General features: G+C 37.4%; 1 protein-coding gene across 14 annotated transcripts in view; it reads right to left on the reverse strand.

The window, feature by feature from the left end:
- Positions 1–1,652: 1,652 nt before the first annotated feature.
- The window catches only part of HPGDS (hematopoietic prostaglandin D synthase), a 167,286-nt gene continuing 150,097 nt past the window's right edge, over positions 1,653–18,841 (reverse strand). For all 14 annotated transcript variants that reach the window (XM_082391791.1, XM_082391797.1, XM_082391798.1 and 11 more), the window contains one exon: positions 1,653–3,930. In XM_082391791.1, the coding sequence (XP_082247917.1) occupies positions 3,766–3,930 (165 nt within the window). In that variant the 3' untranslated portion in view covers positions 1,653–3,765. The remainder of the gene's footprint in view (positions 3,931–18,841) is intronic.

Genomic DNA, 18,841 nt, shown 5'->3' on the forward strand with positions numbered 1-18,841 from the left:
CCACAACGAAGAGTAGCCCCCGCTCAGCGCAACTAGAGAAAGCCCACGCACAGCAACAAAGACCCAAAAAAAAAAACCCATAATATTGAGCACAAAAGAGATGATATTGTGTGCTTAATATCGTCTCTCTCAGTAAACTGGTACTTACTACTTTGGGTGTATTCTCATTAGTCCCTTTATTGGACTGATGTCAGTAAATATCATAATCCATTGTGAGTAAAGAGCCTATGAAGCCACAGTTGTTGGAGTAATATCTTGGCCAACTGAAGCAACTTATGTTTTTATTGATACAGGTCACACACAGAAAGAAGACGTATGTGTTTTCATAACTGTATTTCTCACCCCATAGACTTGTAACTTTATACCAATAGATAATCTATGTTGAAACATTAATATTGCTCCTAGTTGTTGGTGTTATTGTATAGTGGTTAGATAGGAGTATCAGGAGGTTTGGTGTCCATTTTTGTGACCTTCAGCAAGACACTTAAATGGTCCATAAAATTAAGGAATTGATTGTTTTAACTTCCCAAAAGGTATGGTTATTTTTCTGATTATAATATGCAGTTCCATTTCTGCTCTGATTAATTCATGTTCTCTCACACTTGTTTACTTGCTCAGTGAGGAGATGTTTAATTTAGATATAGGATGGGGTATTGGAATGTGTTGTCCTTTCAGTGAAAAAAAGTTGACCTAAAGGTTATGATGATGCTATGATTGAAATATTTCCTTATAAAACCTGCTGTGGTTGCATTTTCTATTGGAATTATGATAATTATATGTAAACAAGTGGGGCTGATTATCTTAGAGTTTTCATAATTTAGATAAACATTGTATCTATCAGTTTTACTAAATTCTGTTTTCATTAAAGCTTGTCAGAATGTAATTATGTGGAGGAAAATGAACACGCATAAGAGGGAAGAAAAGTTTCCACCTTCATTAGAATATTTGAATTTCTTCTGTGAAAGGTAATTTTTTTCTTTAGACTGCCTTGATGACATGATTCAGCACTTTGCAAATGAGAGTCACGTATAACCTACTGGCATTTCTTAACAGCCACTAACAACGGTAAGAAATTGTAATCCAAAGAAGCAAGGTACTTGGGAAATACACTTTGTTTTTCTGTGTAATCCTTAATATACGTGTACAGTATTTAACTTCCTTTTCCCGAGTTTCATAGAGCATCGTTGGGAGGAAAGAAGCACCTTCAACAAGGTCACACTTAGATGGACTTGACTTTTCTTTCTTCCTCCCCACAACCTCTCCCCACTTTGTGCTTCTCAACTACATTCTCCTTCCTCTGCCCTGTAGTTCACGGATAAGGCCATCTATTTTGTTAATGTGTTTCCTGATACAACATGACATACTGAGATTAGACTATTCAATATTAATGATATTAACAGGTAAATTGAACTAAAATGTGATGTTCCACTATAGTTATCTAAATACATAGTTATTTGGAAGATTTCTATATAAATGGCTTGTTTATACGGGCAGTTCTTGCACAGTAGTGTGGGACTGCAGAAATGATTCAAGTTGAAAGTGTGTAATCACTGGGGAAAATGATTTTTCCATGACCTTTAAAAATTTTGTCAGCACATTATAAATGTGTAAGTGAACAAAGTAGTAAAACTAATATTCAGTACACTGTAAAATATTAGAAACATTGAGGAAGTTTTATTTTTGTAAAAAATTTATCAGAGTAGTTTGAACAGTACCTTCCTATAAAACTTGCAAGCGAACATTTTTTTTTTGTCTCTCGGTAAATAGTCATAATCCTAAATTTGGATCAGCTTCCAACATTTTATTGCTCTTTCAATGTCATGAAATATCCCTGTTCTTTTTTCTTTTTAAATGGAATTTATTTCTTCGAGGGGTTTAGGTTCATAGCAAATTCAGCCGGAAGTACAGAGAGGTCCCACATACCCCTGCTCCCACACAGACACACCTTCCCCCACTATCGGCATCCTGCACCAGAATGGGACATTTGTTACAATCAGTGAAAATGCGTTGACACGTTATAATCACCCAAAGTCCGTAGATTACAGTAGGCTCCACTCTTGGTGTTGTACATTCTATGGGTTTGACAAATAAATCCATTATAGTATCATACAGAATAGTCTTACTGCCCTAAAAATCCATTTAAGTTTCCTCCATATCTTTTCATGGCTTGATAGATCATTTCTTTTTAGCACTGAATAATGGTTTCTTGTTTGCATGTACCCCAATTTACATATCCACTAACCTACTAAAGGATATTTTGGTTCTAAGTTTTGGCAGTTGTTGATAAGGCTGCCACAAACATTCATGTGCTGGTTTTCGTGTGGACCTGTTTTCAACTCCTTTGGGCAAATACCAAAGAGTGTAATTACTGGATCATATGGTAAGAGCATTTTAGTTTTGTAAGAAACTGCCAAACTCTCTTCCAAGGTGTATGTGCTGTTTCGCATCCCCATCAGCAATGAAGAAAAGTTCCTGGGGCCCCACGTTTTGGTGGTGTCAGTATTTTGAATTTTTGCCATTCTAATAGGTAGGTAATGGTATCTCCTTGTTCCTATTTGCAATTCCCTAGTGACATATGATGTTGAACATCTTTTCATATGCTTATTTGCCATCTGTGTATCTTCGGTGAGGTGTCTGTCCAGGTCTTTTATCCATTTTGTAATCAGGTTTATTTTATTGTTGACTGTTAAGAGTTCTTTGTGTATTTTGGATAAAGTCCTTTTGCAAATGTTTTCTTCCTGTCTGTGGCTTGTCTTTTCATTTCTTTTTCTTGTATTGAAGTATAGTTGATGTACAATATCATATACATTACAGGTGTACAGTATAGCGATTCACAATTTTTAGTTTTTTAATTCATTTTAACTGGAGTATAGTTGCTTTACATTCTCTTCTCATCCTTTTGATCTCAATTCTTTTAACGTGAAGGGTTTTTTGCCAATCTCACCTCCTCTGGGATATCTTCATCTTCTTTGTCACAACCAGTTTCCTCATTTGTGTCAATAAGTTTGCCTTCACCAAGTTCTTCTGGCTGCATATCTAGAGCCTTTTGAACTGCAACAGTGTCAACATTCTCACAGCCAGCTCTTTCCGTTTATGTTCAACTTGAATTTCACTCTACCATTTTCACTTTTCATTTCTTTATTGCACTTTAATCTTTGTTGGTGAGTTCCCTTTTTCAATTATCCATTTTTGTAAAATGTCAAGTGGGTTTATCACTGAGAAACAACACTTTGCTGTCTGTGCCTGCATGGTAGATGTGCAGTGACCAATCACTAACAGATTTTGAAAGAAGCGGCATTGCTCATATATCTATCTGTTATTTACATAGTGATTTGCGGACTGAAGAGCTAGCAGCAAAGTTTATACTTTATGCGGTTACTCACAGTTAATATAGCATGGAAACTGAAGTCCAAATCTTTTCGGGGTTTTTTTTGAAAATTTGTTATGTAACTAAACCATTGTGACTGAAATTCATGCATGTCAGAACTAGTGCAAAGCAAAGCCTGCCTGTATTGGAAACTATTTTTCTTCAGTTATAAATAATGTGAAGCTATTCTGAATAAAAAGGATACTGGAAACAAAACCCTTTTCTTCCCCCCCCCCCGCTTTTTTCCCTTTTTTTGATAAGCAGAATATGGCAGAAGTGAAAGTCTTGATGGAGCTGGGGAGGGGAGTGTGCAGGTTATGTGGCACGCTGGTGTAGCTTCTTATCTGATGAGAGTGGTGCTGTGAAGAATAACGAAGTTTGGAGGCAGCAGGCATCACCTAGAGTTTGGTTTGGGGCCTTCGCATTATCCAGTTGGCGATGGCAGGAATGCTTTGGACTTTCTTACGTAATGTCACCAGCCTGGGATGGTTGTCCAACAAATCAGGTTTAAAGACCAAAAGTGTGGTACTGCAAATTTCCCAGTAGAAATCTGCCCAAGTTACCTAGTTTAAAGAAAACAAATTTTCATTAGGACATAAAAGGCCTAACTTCTTAATCTAAAAATAGTTTCTTTTTAATTCAAAATAATATGTTATTACAAAAGCAGAATGCGTGTATTATAGAAAATTATAGATAACACCATACTCCCAACACACAGAGGTTACTCACGTTAACACCTCTGTATATGGTATTTTTTTATGCATGTGTATTTTTACTAAAATGAGATCTTACAGTACATGATCTTTTGTAACTTGATTCAATTTCCATCTCCCTGTGACAGTACATTTTCATCTTATTTAACACATCATCAGTACTTTTCCATCTGTTCCAAAAATGTCCTTTATAGGACAAAGCAGAATCCATTCCAGGACCATGCATTTCACCTGGTTATGTCCTTTAACTCTCAATTCAGAACAGTACCCTTTTTTTTCCCATGTCACTGAATTATTGAAGATTCCACACTAGTCCTGCAGAATGTCCCGTCTTCAGGATTTTTATGATTATTTCATCGGTTCCTTTATATGGCAGAGTAAAAAGGAAGAGAGTGCAAGTTATCTTTAGAGAGTTCATAGTTTGAAGTTACATATTTTTGGCTAGCATACATTATACTGAATCACATCAGAAGACATATGTCTGACCATTAGTGTAACCCTAAGATTGGCCACAGGATAGTATCAGGATGATGGCAGTGTAGTCCTACTCTTGTATACCTGTTTTTTTAAATTTGTACACTTGTTTGTTCTTTTATGACTAGATACTAATCTGGATGATATTACTTTGCCTCCATATAAATATCAGTCAAAGAATGAAGTTTAAATATGGATTATTCTTAGTTTTCCTTTTGTTTGGAATTTAATAATGCTGATTTCTAGTGTTTTATGAACTTGCTTACTAAACACCTGTCAACTAGGAGAGTCTACTGGTTAGAGGATTCAGAGTTCAGTCAACAAATATTTATGGAGGACCTACTATGTGCCCTGTACAGGTCTAGGTGCTGGGATTGACTAGAGAGCGAGATGTGATGCAAGCCCCTTCTCTGGTGCAGCTTTTACTTCAGAAGCAGGAAGACAAACGTCAAGTGTGGTACGAGGGATCGGCCAAGATGGCGGAGTAGAAAGGCCCTGAGCTCACCTCCTCTTACAAGCACAACAAAGTCACAAGTATCTGCAGAACAACCATCGATGAAGTAGATCAGAACCTACCAGAAAAGATCTTCTACAGCTAAAGACATAAAGAAGGAACCACATGAGACGGGTAGGTGGAGCTGACTCACAATATAATCCAGTCCCTTACCCCCAGGTGGGCAATCCACAAACGAGAATAATTATAATGCAGAGGTTCTCCCGTAGGAGTGAGAGTTCTAAGCCCCATGTCAGGCCCCCCAGCCCAGGAGTCCTGCACCAGGAAGACAAACCCCCAGAGCATTTGGCTTTGAAGACCAGAAGGACTTAATTTTGGGAGTTCCAAAGAACTAGGGGAAATAGAAACTTCACACTTAAAGGGTGCACATAAAATCTCACACCAGGACCCAGGGCAAAAGCAGCAATTTAGTAGGGGCCTGACCTACCTGCTGGTCTTGGAGAGTCTTCTGGAGAGTCAAGGAGGCAGCTGCAGCTCAAACTAGAGACATAGAAACTGGCAGCAGCCATATTAGGCAGCTTTCTACCATGTGGGCACCATTGTAGGATCCTCCCTCCAGCTCATGAGTGCCAAGACCTGGCCCCACCCAACAGCCTGTAGGCAACAGTGCTGGGGAGCCTCAGACCAAAAACTAACTAGGGGGGGACACAGCCCCACCCATCAGCAGACAGGCTACCTAAAGACTTCCTGAGCCTAGAGCCGCTCTAGACATGCCTCTAGACCTGGCCCTTCCCACTAGAGGGCCAAGACCCAGCTCCACCCACCAATAGGCAGGCTCTGGCCTTGCCCTCAGGAAGCCTACATTAGCCTCTAGACCAAACTCATCCAACCAGGGGGCAGACACCAGATGCAAGAAAACCACAATTCCACAGCTTGTGGACCCAGCCTGCCCACAGCAGGCCAGACCCTGCCCTGGGAGCAGCTGGGCCCTGGCTCTGCCCACTAGCAGGCCAACGCAAGCTGTGGGACACCCCATAACCCATACCCAACTGTGTCAAGAACTGCCTCCCCTCCCCCCACAGCAATCTGACACCAGCTCTAGGATCCCTGGGCTCTGCAGCAAGATTCCCACATTCCAGGACCAGTTGTGACTGCCAATAGTCCAGCACTAACCCCAGGACCTAGCTTCACCCACCAGTGGAAAGGAACAGCCGTGGAGTCTTCTGGATCCTGGCTTCATCCACCAGTGAGCCAGCACTAGCCCCAGGACCCCCTGGGGTTCTGAAGTCAGCCCTCTTGCGACCAGGCCCCACTAACCAGCAGCCAGCAGCCTCCATACAAGGCAGGGCCTGGCAACCAATAAGACTAGGGACAAACCAAGCCTACCAGACCACCCACATAGTCAGCCTGCCGGCCACAACAGAAAGACCCTCACAGCCCTCCTGGGGAAACCCTAGAGCATATAGCTTGGGTGACAAAAGTGGAGTGCCCTCCTGCGATGCATAGGACGTCTCCTACAGAAGGCCACTTCTCCAAGTTCGGGAAATGTAACTAACCTACCAGATACATAAAAATACAAATAGCAACTTAGACAAAATCAGGCAGCAGAGGAACATGCTCCAGACAAAGGAACAAGATAAAACCCCAGAAGAACTAAATGAATGGAGATAAGCAATCTACCCAAGAAAGAGTTCAGAGTAATGGTCATAAAGATGATTAATGAACTCAGAAGGAGAATGGATGCACAGAGAAGTTAGAAGTTTTTAACAAAGAGTTTGAAAATATAAAGAAAGAACAACCAAACAGATGAAGAATACAACAACTAAAATGAATACACTAGAAGGAATAAACAGTAGACTAAATGATACAGAGGAATGGATCAATGAGGTGGAAGACCGAGCAGTGGAAATCACTGATGCTGAACAGAAAAAAGAATGAAAAAAATGAGGACAGTTTAAGAGACCTCTGGGAAAACATCAAGTACGCTAATATTCGCATTATAGGGGTCCCAGAAGGAGAAGAGAGAGAAACGGGGGCTGAGAACATATTTGAAAACATAATAGCTGAAAAAGTCCCTAATCTGGGAAAGGAAACAGTTACCAAGTCCAGAAAGCACAAAGAGTACCATACAGGATGTGTGTTCCCAAAGAGGAACACACGAAGAGACGTTGTATTTAAAATTACAAAAAGTAAGGATAAAGAAAATATTAAAAGCAGCAAAGAGAAAGTGAAAAATAACATACAAGGAAACGCCCATAAAGCTGTCAGATGATTTTTCAGCAGAAACTCTGCAGGCCAGAAGGGAGGGGCACATTATATATAAATCCCCTATATATATATAGTGATAAAAGGGGAAAACCTATAACCAAGAATATTCTACCCAGCAAGCTCTCATTCAGCTTGATGGAGAGATCAAAAGCTTTACAGACAAGCAAAAGCTAAAAGAGTTCAGCCCCATCAAACGAGCTTTACAACAAATGTTAGTAAATTCTCTAGGCAAAAAAGATAAGGACACAACTAGAAACAAGGAAATTACAAAATGAAAAAGCTCACTGGTTCAAACATACAGTAAATGTAGGAAATCATCCACACACAAAGCTAGTAGGAATGTTAAAAGACAAAAGTAGTGGGGACTTCCCTGGCGGTCCAGTGGTTAAGACTCTGCCTTCCAATGCAGGAGGCGCGGGTTCGATCCTGGTAGGGGAACTAAGATCCCACATGCTGTGTGGTGTGGCCAAAAAAAAAAAACAAAAAAAAAAGACAAAAGTAGTAAAATCATCTATATCCACAATAAGCAGTTGAGGGATACACAAAACAACTAGATGCAAAATATGATATCAAAAACAGTAATGAGGGAAGGAGAGTACAATTGCAGGGTTGTTAAAATGCATTTGAAATTAAGAGATCACAACTTAAAACAATCATAAATATATACAGAGAGAGAGACTGCTAAATAAAAACCTCATGGTAATCAGAAACCAAAAATCTATAATAGAAAAAAAAAAGGAATCCAAACATAACACTAAAGATGGTAATTAAATCACAAGAGAAAAGAAAAAGAAAGGGGGAAAAAAGACCTACCAAAACAACTCCAAAACAATTGACAAAATGGCAATAGGAACATACATATCAATAATTACCTTAAATGTAAATAGACTAAATACTCCAACCAAAAGATATAGAGTTGCTGAATGGATCCAAAAAGAAGACTCATATATATGCTGCCTACAAGAGACTCAATTCAGATCTAAAGACACACACACTGAAAGTGAGGGGATGGAAAAAGATATTCCATGCAAATGGAAATCAAAAGAAAGCCAGAGTAGCAATAGTTATATCAGACTTTAAAATAAAGACTGTTACAAGAGACAAGGACACTACATAGTGATCAAGGGATCAATCCAATAAGAAGATATAACAATTGTAACTATATATGCACCATGCACCCAACATAGGAGCACCTAAATACATAAGGCTAATATTAACAGACATAAAAGGAGAAATTGAAATATATAGAGCATTCCATCCAAAAGCAGCAGAATACGCATTTTTTCCAAGTGCACATGAAACATTCTCCAGCAGAGAACACATGCTAGACCACAAAATAAGCCTTGGTAAATTTAAGAAAATTGAAATCATATCAAGCATCTTTTCTGACCACAATGCTATGAGGCTAGAAATCAACTAGAAGAAAAAAACTGCAAAAAAACACAAACATGTGGAGGCTAAACAATATGCTACTAAACAACTAATGGATCACTGAGGAAATCAAAGAGGAAATCAAAAAATACCTAGAGATATATGAAAACAAAAACACGACAATCCAAAACCTATGGGATGCAGAAAAAGCAGTTCTAAGAAGATTATAGTGATACAAGCTTACCTCAGAAAACAAGAAAAGTCTCAAACAACCTAACTTTGAACCTAAAAGAGCTAGAGAGAAGAACAAATAAAACCCAAAGTTAGTAGAAGGAAAAAATCATAAAGATCAGAGCAGAAATAAATGAAATAGAGACACAAAAAAATAGAAGAGATCAATGAAACTAAAAGCTGGTTCTTTGAAAAGATAAAACTGATAAAACTTTAGCCAGATTCATCAACAAAAAAAGGAAGAGGACCCAAATCGATAAAATCAGAAATGAAAAAGAAGTTACAGCCAACATCACAGATATACAAAGGATCATAAGAGACTATTACAAACAACTATATGCAAATAAAATGGACAACCTAGAAGAAATGGACAAATTCTTACATAGGTACAATCTCCCAAGACTAAATCAGGAAGAAGTGGAAAATATGAACAGACCAATTATCAGTACTGATATACAATATTTGTTTTTCTCTTTCTGACTTACTTCATTCTGTATGACAGATTAACACATATATGTGGAATCTAGAAAAATGGTATAGATGACCTTAATTGCCAAGCAGAAATAGAGACACAAAGAACAAATCTATGGATACCAAGGGGGAAAGGAGTGGGGTGGGAGGAATTGGGAGATTAGGATTGACACATATACACTATTGATACTATGTATAAAATAGACTACTGATGGGAACATAATGTATAGCACAGGGAACTCTACTTAATGCACTGAAGTGTCCTAAATGGAGGGGATATATGTATATGTATGGCTGATTCACTTTGCTGCGCAGTAGAAGCTAACACAACATTGTAAAGCAACTATACTCCAATAAAAATTAATTTAAAATTTTACCAGTACTGAAACTGAATCAGTAATTTTAAAACTCCAAAGAAACAAAAGTCCAGGACCAGATGGCTTCACAGATGAATTCTACCAAAAATTTAGAGAAGAGTTAACATCTATCCTTCTCAAACTATTCCAAAAATTTGTTGAGGAAAGAACACTTCTGAACTCATTCTATGACGCCACCATCACCCTGATACCAAAACCAGAAAAATATACTACAAAAAGAGAAAATTACAGGCTAATATCACTGATGAACATAGATGCAAAAATCCTCAACAAAATACTAGCAAAATACCAGGGATGCAAGGATTTTTCAGTATCCACAAATCAATCAGTGTGATACACCACATTAACAAATTGAAGAATAAAAACAATATAATCATTTCAATAGATGTAGAAAAAGTTTTTGACGAAACTTGACATCCATTTATGATAAAAACTCTCCAGAAAGTGGGCATAGAGGGAACCTACCTCAACATAATAAAGGCCACATATGACAAACCCACAGCTAACATCATACTCAATGGGGAAAACCTGAAAGCATTTCTTCTAAGATCAGGAACAAGACAAGGATGCCCACTCTTGCCACTTTTATTCAATATAGTTTTGGAAGTCCTAGTCACAGCAATGAGATAAGCAAAAGAAATTAAAAGGAATCCAAATTGGAAAGGAAGAAGTAAAGTTGTCACTGTTTGCAGATGACATGACAGTATACATAGAAATTCCTAAAGTCTCCACCAGAAAACTACTAAAGCTCATCAATGAATTTGGTGAAGTTGCAGGATACAAAATTATTATACAGAAATCTGTTGCATTTCTATACACTAACAATGAGTTACCAGAAAGAGAAATTAGGGAAACAATCCCCTTTACCATCACATCAAAAAGAATAAAATACCTAGGAATAAACCTACCTAAGGAGGTAAAAGACCTGTACTTGGAAAACTGTAAGACACTGATGAAAGAAATTGAAGATGACAAAAACAGATGGAAAGATACACTATATTCTTGGATGGAAGAATTAATATTGTTACAATGACCATATTACCCAAGGCAATCTACAGATTCAATAAAACCTCTATCAAAATACCAAGGCATATTTCACAGAATTACAACAAATAATTTAAAAATTTGTATGGAAACACAAAAGACCCTGAATAGCTAAAACTATCTTGAAAAAGAAGAACAGAGCTGGAGGAATCACACTCCCTGGCTTTAGACTATAGTGCAAAGCTGTAGTAATCAAAACAGTATGGTACTGGCACAAAAATAGACACATTGATCAATGGAACAGAATAGAGAGCACATAAATAAACCCACGCACTTATGGCCAATTAATCTATAACAAAGGAGGCAAGAATATACAATAGAGAAAAGACAGTCACTTCAATAAGTGGGTCTGGGAAAACTGGACAGCTACATGTAAAAGAATGAAATTAAAATATTCTCTAACACCATGTACAAAAATAAACTCAAAATATATTAAACACATAAATGTAAGACCAGAAACCATAAGACTCCTAGAGGAAAACATAGGCAGAATAATACACTTTGACATAAATCGTAGCAATATCTTTTGGATCTGTCTCCTAAAGCAGAGGAAATAAAAGCAAAATTAAAATATGGGACCTAGTTAAATGTAAAAGTTTTGCACAGCAAAAGAAACCATTGACAAAATGAAAAGAACCTACTGAATGGGAGAAAATATTTGCAAATGACATGACTGATAAGGGGTTAATATCCAATGTATATAAACAGTTCATACAATTTAATATCAAAAAGACAAACAATTAAAAAATGGGCAGAAGAACTGAATAGACATTTTTCCAAAGAGGACATGCAGATGGCCAACAGGCACATGAAAAGATGCTCAACATCGCTAAGCATCAGGGAAATGCAAATCAAAACCACAATGAGATATCACCTCACACCTGTCAAAATGGCTATCATCAAAAAGAACACAAATAACAAATGTTGGCGAGGATGTGGAGAAAAAGGAAAAGGGAACCCTCCTACACTGTTGGTGGGAATGTAAATTGGAGCAGCCACTGTGGAAAACAGTAGGGAGGTTTGTCAAAAAACTAAAAATAGAACTACCATATGACCCAGAAATTCCACTCCTGGGTACATATCTGGAAAAGATGAAAACTCTCATTTGAAAAGATACATTCACCCCAATGTTCATACCAGCATTATTTGCAATTGCCAAGATAAGGAAGCAACCTAAGCAACCTATCCATCAACAGATGAATGGATAAAGAAGATGTGGTATATATATAAATGGAATACTACTTGGCCATAAAAAGAATGAAATTTTGCCATTTGCAGCAACATGGATGGACTTGGAGGATATTATGCTAAGTGAAATAAGTCCGACCGAGAAAGACAAATACTGTATGATATCACTTATATGCAGAAGCTAAAACATACCACAGACTAGTGAATATAACAAAAAAGAAGCAGACTCACAGATATAGAGAACAAACTAGTGGTTACCAGTGTGGGAAGAGGGAAGGGGGAGGGGCAATATAGGAGTAGGTGATTAAGAGATACAAACTATTATGTATAAAATAAGCTATAATGATATATTGTACATCATGGGGAATATAACGAATATTTTATAATAACTATAAATGGAGTATAATCTTTAAAATTTTGAATCACTATATTGTACACCAGTGACTTATACAATATTGTACGTCAGCTATACTTCAATCAAAAACAAAAAAAAACGTAAAGTGATAAAGGTGATATAGACAAAGTAGAGTGATGAGAGGGATTCTCAAGTGGTCAGGGAGAGAAGTCCTTTAAGAGGTGACATTTAAGCTAAGGCTTGAATGATGAAAAAAAGATCCAGACATGCAGTGATTTGGGGATTAAACACTTCAGGCAGGAGGAGGAGCAAGTGTAAAGGCTCTTAGGCAAGAGTATGACTCGTGTCTGAGGAAAAAACAAAACACCAGAGTGTTTGGAACACCTTGAGGAAGGGAGAGAGCACTTAGAGATGGGGTTAGGTTACAAAGGAATTTTAATAAAAAACAGAAGGAAAAAAATATTTTACATTCTTAGAAATTGTTCAATCAATAAGGGCAGAGAAAGGAACATAAAAGATATGGCAAGTTTGCTTCTCTGCCTCCGCAGGACTCAGCAGACAGTGATTAAAATAAGTCACAAGAGCGTGGCAAAAAGCAGTATCTTGTCTCCTAGAATGGAGTCTCCTTGAAGGCAGGGACCCCAATTTACCACAGCTTCTAGATCAGATTTAGATTTGATTTTTCTCTTGGCAAGACTACTTCATAGGTGGCAGTGCACTCCTCTGTCAGTAGGCCCGTAATATCTGGTTCTCTCCTTTTTTGTGATATTAACAATTGTTGATAGTCAATGCTTAGATCCATTGATTCATCATGGGTTGGAAAATGGTGATGATTTATTTTAATCTCTCCTTGTTTATTTATTTATTTATTTATCTATTTATTTATTGGCTGCGCTGGGTCTCCATGCGGCGCTTGGGCTTTCTCCAGTTGCGGCGAGCGGGGGCCACTCTAGGTTGCGGTGCGCAGGGTTCTCATTGGGGTGGCTTCTCTTGTTCCGGACATGGGTTCTAGGCACGCAGGCTTTAGTAGTTGCAGCACGTGGGCTCAGTAGTTGCGGCGCACAGGCTCCAGTAGTTGTGGCACACTGCCTGGGCTTAGTTGCTCCACGGCATGTGGGATTTTCCCAGACCAGGGATCGGACCCGTGTCCCCTGCACTGGCAGGCAGATTCTTAACCACTGGACCACCAGGGAACTCCTCTTTCCTTACTTATTAACTAGAATACCTTTATGTAGACAGACTTTGTCCATCAATTTTTTTATCTTGAGGTATAATTGGCATAGGAATGGCACGATAAATGCTTTATTCAAACCCCCCAACTTTTTTTTTTTTTTTTTTATTCTTTGCCTCTGAGTCCTTGTGGGATTTTTTTTTTTTAATTCAGAGAGAAAGTCACAAAAATTATACTCATCCTCATCAGTTCACTCAGTCCCATGTAATTAATTTTTTTTTTCATCTTGATCTTTTCTTAGCACTTTTATGAGTTCATCAGTTTTTCATTAGAGTTCTGAAAATGCTTATTCATTCAGTTCAGCAGTACAGTCAGTTACCAGAAACCTGTACTTGTCAGAGTCTTTTCCATGAATTTCTTGAAGAGGAAAGCCTTTTATAGGAACATATTTGCAAAAGCATCAGAGTACACCCAGAACTGTCTGTAAATGACAAAAGACTTAAAAATGACCACTGTTAAAGATTTGATGAAAGTTCATAATAATGCAGTTGACAAGAACATTAGTTATTTCTGAGATATACATTTTAAAGTAATAACTAGGATTATTACTTATAACATTATACCAGAACATATAAGATTTTTAGAAATTTCATGTAATGTCTGAAACATTTATATTAACATATTTCCATACAAATAACCCAATGAAAGTTTAGTATTAGTTGTTTTGTTTGTTTGTTTGTTTATACTGCAGGTTCTTATTAGGCATCAATTTAATACACATCAGTGTATACATGTCAATCCCAATCACCCAATTCAGCACACCACCATCCCCACCCCACCGCAGTTTTCCCCCCTTGGTGTCCATATGTCCATTCTCTAAATCTGTGTCTCAACTTCTGCCCTGCAAACCGGCTCATCTGTACCATTTTTCTAGGTTCCACATACATGCATTAATATACGATATTTGTTTTTCTCTTTCTGACTTACTTCACTCTGTATGACAGTCTCTAGATCCATCCACTTCTCAACAAATGACTCAATTTCGTTCCTTTTTATGGCTGAGTAATATTCCATTGTATATATGTACCACATCTTCTTTATCCATTCGTCTGTTGATGGGCATTTAGGTTGCTTCCATGACCTGGCTATTGTAAATAGTGCTGCAATGAACATTCGGGTGCATGTGTCTTTTTGAATTACGGTTTGCTCTGGGTATATGCCCAGTAGTGGGATTGCTGGGTCATATGGTAATTGTATTTTTAGTTTTTAAAGGAACCTCCATATTGTTCTCCATAGTGGCTGTATCAATCTACATTCCCACCAACAGTGCAAGAGGGTTCCCTTTTCTCCACACCCTCTCCAGCATTTGTTGTTTGTAGATTTTCTGATGATGCCCATTCTAACAGGAATGAGGTGATACCTCATTGTAGTTTTGATTTGTATTTCTCTAATAATTAGTGATGTTGAGCATCTTTTCATGTGCTTCGTGGCCGTCTGTATGTCTTCTTTGGAGAAATGTCTATTTAAGTCTTCTGCCCATTTTTGGATTGGGGTGTTTGTTTCTTTAATATTGAGCTGAATGAGCTGTTTATATATTTTGGAGATTAATCCTTTGTCCGTTGATTCGTTTGCAAATATTTTCTCCCATTCTGAGGGTTGTCTTTTCGTCTTGTTTATGGTTTCCTTTGCTGTGCAAAAGCTTTGAAGTTTCATTAGGTCCCATTTGTTTATTTTTATTTTTATTTCCATTACTCTAGGAGGTGGATCAAAAAAGATCTTGCTGTGATTTATGTCAAAGAGTGTTCTTCCTATGTTTTCCTCTAAGAGTTTTATAGTGTCCAGTCTTATATTTAGGTCCCTAATCCATTTTGAGTTTATTTTTGTGTATGATGTTAGGGAGTATTTTAATTTCATTCTTTTACATGTAGCTGTCCAGTTTTCCCAGCACCACTTATTGAAGAGACTGTCTTTTCTCCATTGTATATCCCTGCCTCTTTTGTCATAGATTAGTTGACCATAGGTGCGTGGGTTAATCTCTGGGCTTTCTATCTTGTTCCATTGATCTATGTTTCTGTTTTTGTGCCAGTACCATATTGTCTTGATTACTGTAGCTTTGTAGTATAGTCTGAAGTCAGGGAGTCTGATTCCTCCAGCTCCATTTTTTTGCCTCAAGACTGCTTTGGCTATTCGGGGTCTTTTGTGTCTCCATACAAATTTTAAGATGATTTGTTCTAGCTCCGTAAAAAATGCCATTGGTAATTTGATAGGGATTGCATTGAATCTGTAGATTGCTTTGGGTAGTATACTCATTTTCACAATGTTGATTCTTCCAATCCAAGAACATGGTATATCTCTCCATCTGTTGCTATCATCTTTAATTTCTTTCATCAGTGTCTTATAGTTTTCTGCATACAGGTCTTTTGTCTCCCTAGGTAGGTTTATTCCTAGGTATTTTATTCTTTTTGTTGCAATGGTAAATGGGAGTGTTTCCATAATTTCTCTTTCAGATTTTTCATCATTAGTGTATAGGAATGCAAGAGATTTCTGTGTATTAATTTTGTATCCTGCAACTTTACCATATTCATTAATTAGCTCTAGCAGTTTTCTGGTGGCAGTTTTAGGATTCTCTATGTATAATATCATGTCATCCGCAAACAGTGACAGTTTTACTTCTTCTTTTCCAATTTGTATTCCTTTTATTTCTTTTTCTTCTCTGATTGCCGTGGCTAGGACTTCCAGAACTATGTTGAATAATAGTGGTGAGAGTGGACATCCTTGTCTCGTTCCTGATCTTAGAGGAAATGCTTTCAGTTTTTCACCATTGAGAATGATGTTTGCTGTGGGTTTGTCATATATGGCCTTTATTATGTTGAGGTAGGTTCCCTCTATGCCCACTTTCTGGAGAGTTTTTATCATAAATGGGTGTTGAATTTTGTCAAAAGCTTTTTCTGCATCTATTGAGATGATCATATGGTTTTTCTTCTTCAATTTGTTAATATGGTGTATCACATTGATTGATTTGCGTATATTGAAGAATCCTTGCATCCCTGGGATAAATCCCACTTGATCATGCTGTATGATCCTTTTAATGTGTTGTTGGATTCTGTTTGCTAGTATTTTGTTGAGGATTTTTGCATCTATATTCATCAGTGATATTGGTCTGTAATTTTCTTTTTTTGTAGTGTCTTTGTCTGGTTTTGGTATCAGGGTGATGGTGGCCTCATAGAATGAGTTTGGAAGTGTTCCTTCCTCTGCAATTTTTTGGAAGAGTTTGAGAAGGATAGGTGTTAGCTCTTCTCTAAATGTTTGATAGAATTCACCTGTGAAGCCATCTGGTCCTGGACTTTTGTTTGTTGGAAGATTTTTAATCACAGTGTCAATTTCATTACTTGTGATTGGTCTGTTCATATTTTCTGTTTCTTCCTGGTTCAGTCTTGGAAGGTTATACCTTTCTAAAAATTTGTCCATTTCTTCCAGGTTGTCCATTTTATTGGCATAAAGTTGCTTGTAGTAGTCTCTTAGGATGCTTTGTATTTCTGCGGTGTCTGTTGTAACTTCTCCTTTTTCATTTCTGATTTTATTGATTTGAGTCCTCTCCCTCTTTTTCTTGATGAGTCTGGCTAATGGCTTATCAATTTTGTTTATCTTCTCAAAGAACCAGCTTTTAGTTTTATTGATCTTTGCTATTGTTTTCTTTGTTTCTATTTCATTTATTTCTGCTCTCATCTTTATGATTTCTTTCCTTCTGCTAACTTTGGGTTTTGTTTGTTCTTCTTTCTCTAGTTTCTTTAGGTGTAAGGTTAGATTGTTTACTTGAGATTTTTCTTGTTTCTTGAGGTAGGCTTTTATAGCTATAAACTTCCCTCTTAGAACTGCTTTCGCTGCATCCCATAGGTTTTGGATCGTCGTGTTTTCATTGTCATTTGTCTCTAGGTATTTTTTTATTTCCTCTTTGATTTCTTCAGTGATCTCTTGGTTATTTAGTAACGTATTGTTTAGCCTCCATGTGTTTGTCTTTTTTACGTTTTTTTCCCTGTAATTCATTTCTAATCTCATAGCGTTGTGGTCAGAAAAGATGCTTGATATGATTTCAATTTTCTTAAATTTACTGAGGCTTGATTTGTGACCCAAGATGTGATCTATCCTGGAGAATGTTCCGTGCGCACTTGAGAAGAACGTGTAATCTGCTGTTTTTGGATGGAATGTCCTATATATATCAATTAAATCTATCTGGTCTATTGTGTCATTTAAAGCTTCTGTTTCCTTATTCATTTTCATTTTGGATGATCTGTCCATTGGTGTAAGTGAGGTGTTAAAGTCCCCCACTATGATTGTGTTACTGTCAATTTCCTCTTTTATAGCTGTTAGCAGTTGCCTTATGTATTGAGGTGCTCCTATGTTGGGTGCATATATATTTATAATTGTTATATCTTCTTCTTGGATTGATCCCCTGATCATTATGTAGTGTCCTTCCTTGTCTCTTGTAACATTCTTTATTTTAAAGTCTATTTTATCTGATATGAGTATAGCTACTCCAGCTTTCTTTTGATTTCCATTTGCATGGAATATCTTTTTCCATCCCCTCACTTTCAGTCTGTATGTGTCCCTAGGTCTAAAGTGGGTCTCTTGTAGACAACATATATATGGGTCTTGTTTTTGTATCCATTCAGCCAGTCTGTGTCTTTTGGTTGGGGCATTTAATCCATTCACGTTTAAGGTAATTATCAATATGTATGTTCCTATGACCATTTTCTTAATTGTTTTGGGTTTGTTTTTGTAGGTCCTTTTCTTCTCTTGTGTTTCCCACTTAGAGAAGTTCCTTTAGCATTTGTTGTAGAGCTGGTTTGGTGGTGCTGAATTCTCTTAGCTTTTGCTTGTCTGTAAAGCTTTTGATTTCTCCATCAAATCTAAATGAGATCCTTGCCGGGTAGAGTAATCTTGGTTGTAGGTTCTTCCCTTTCATCACTTTAATTATATCATGCCACTCCCTTCTGGCTTGCAGAGTTTCTGCTGAGAAATCAGCTGTTAACCTTATGGGAGTTCCCTTGTATGTTATTTGTCGTTTTTCCCTTGCTGCTTTCAATAATTTTTCTTTGTCTTTAATTTTTGCCACTTTGATTACTATGTGTCTCGGCGTGTTTCTCCTTGGGTTTATCCTGTATGGGACTCTCTGCGCTTCCTGGACTTGGGTGGCTATTTCCTTTCCCATGTTAGGGAAGTTTTCGACTATAATCTCTTCAAATATTTTCTCTGGCCCTTTCTCTCTCTCTTCTCCTTCTGGGACCCCTATAATGCGAATGTTGTTGCGTTTAATGTTGTCCCAGAGGTCTCTTAGGCTGTCTTCATTTCTTTTCATT

This window comes from Balaenoptera borealis (assembly GCF_965194805.1).
Source record: "Balaenoptera borealis genome assembly, chromosome: 4".
Lineage (NCBI taxonomy): Eukaryota > Metazoa > Chordata > Mammalia > Artiodactyla > Balaenopteridae > Balaenoptera > Balaenoptera borealis.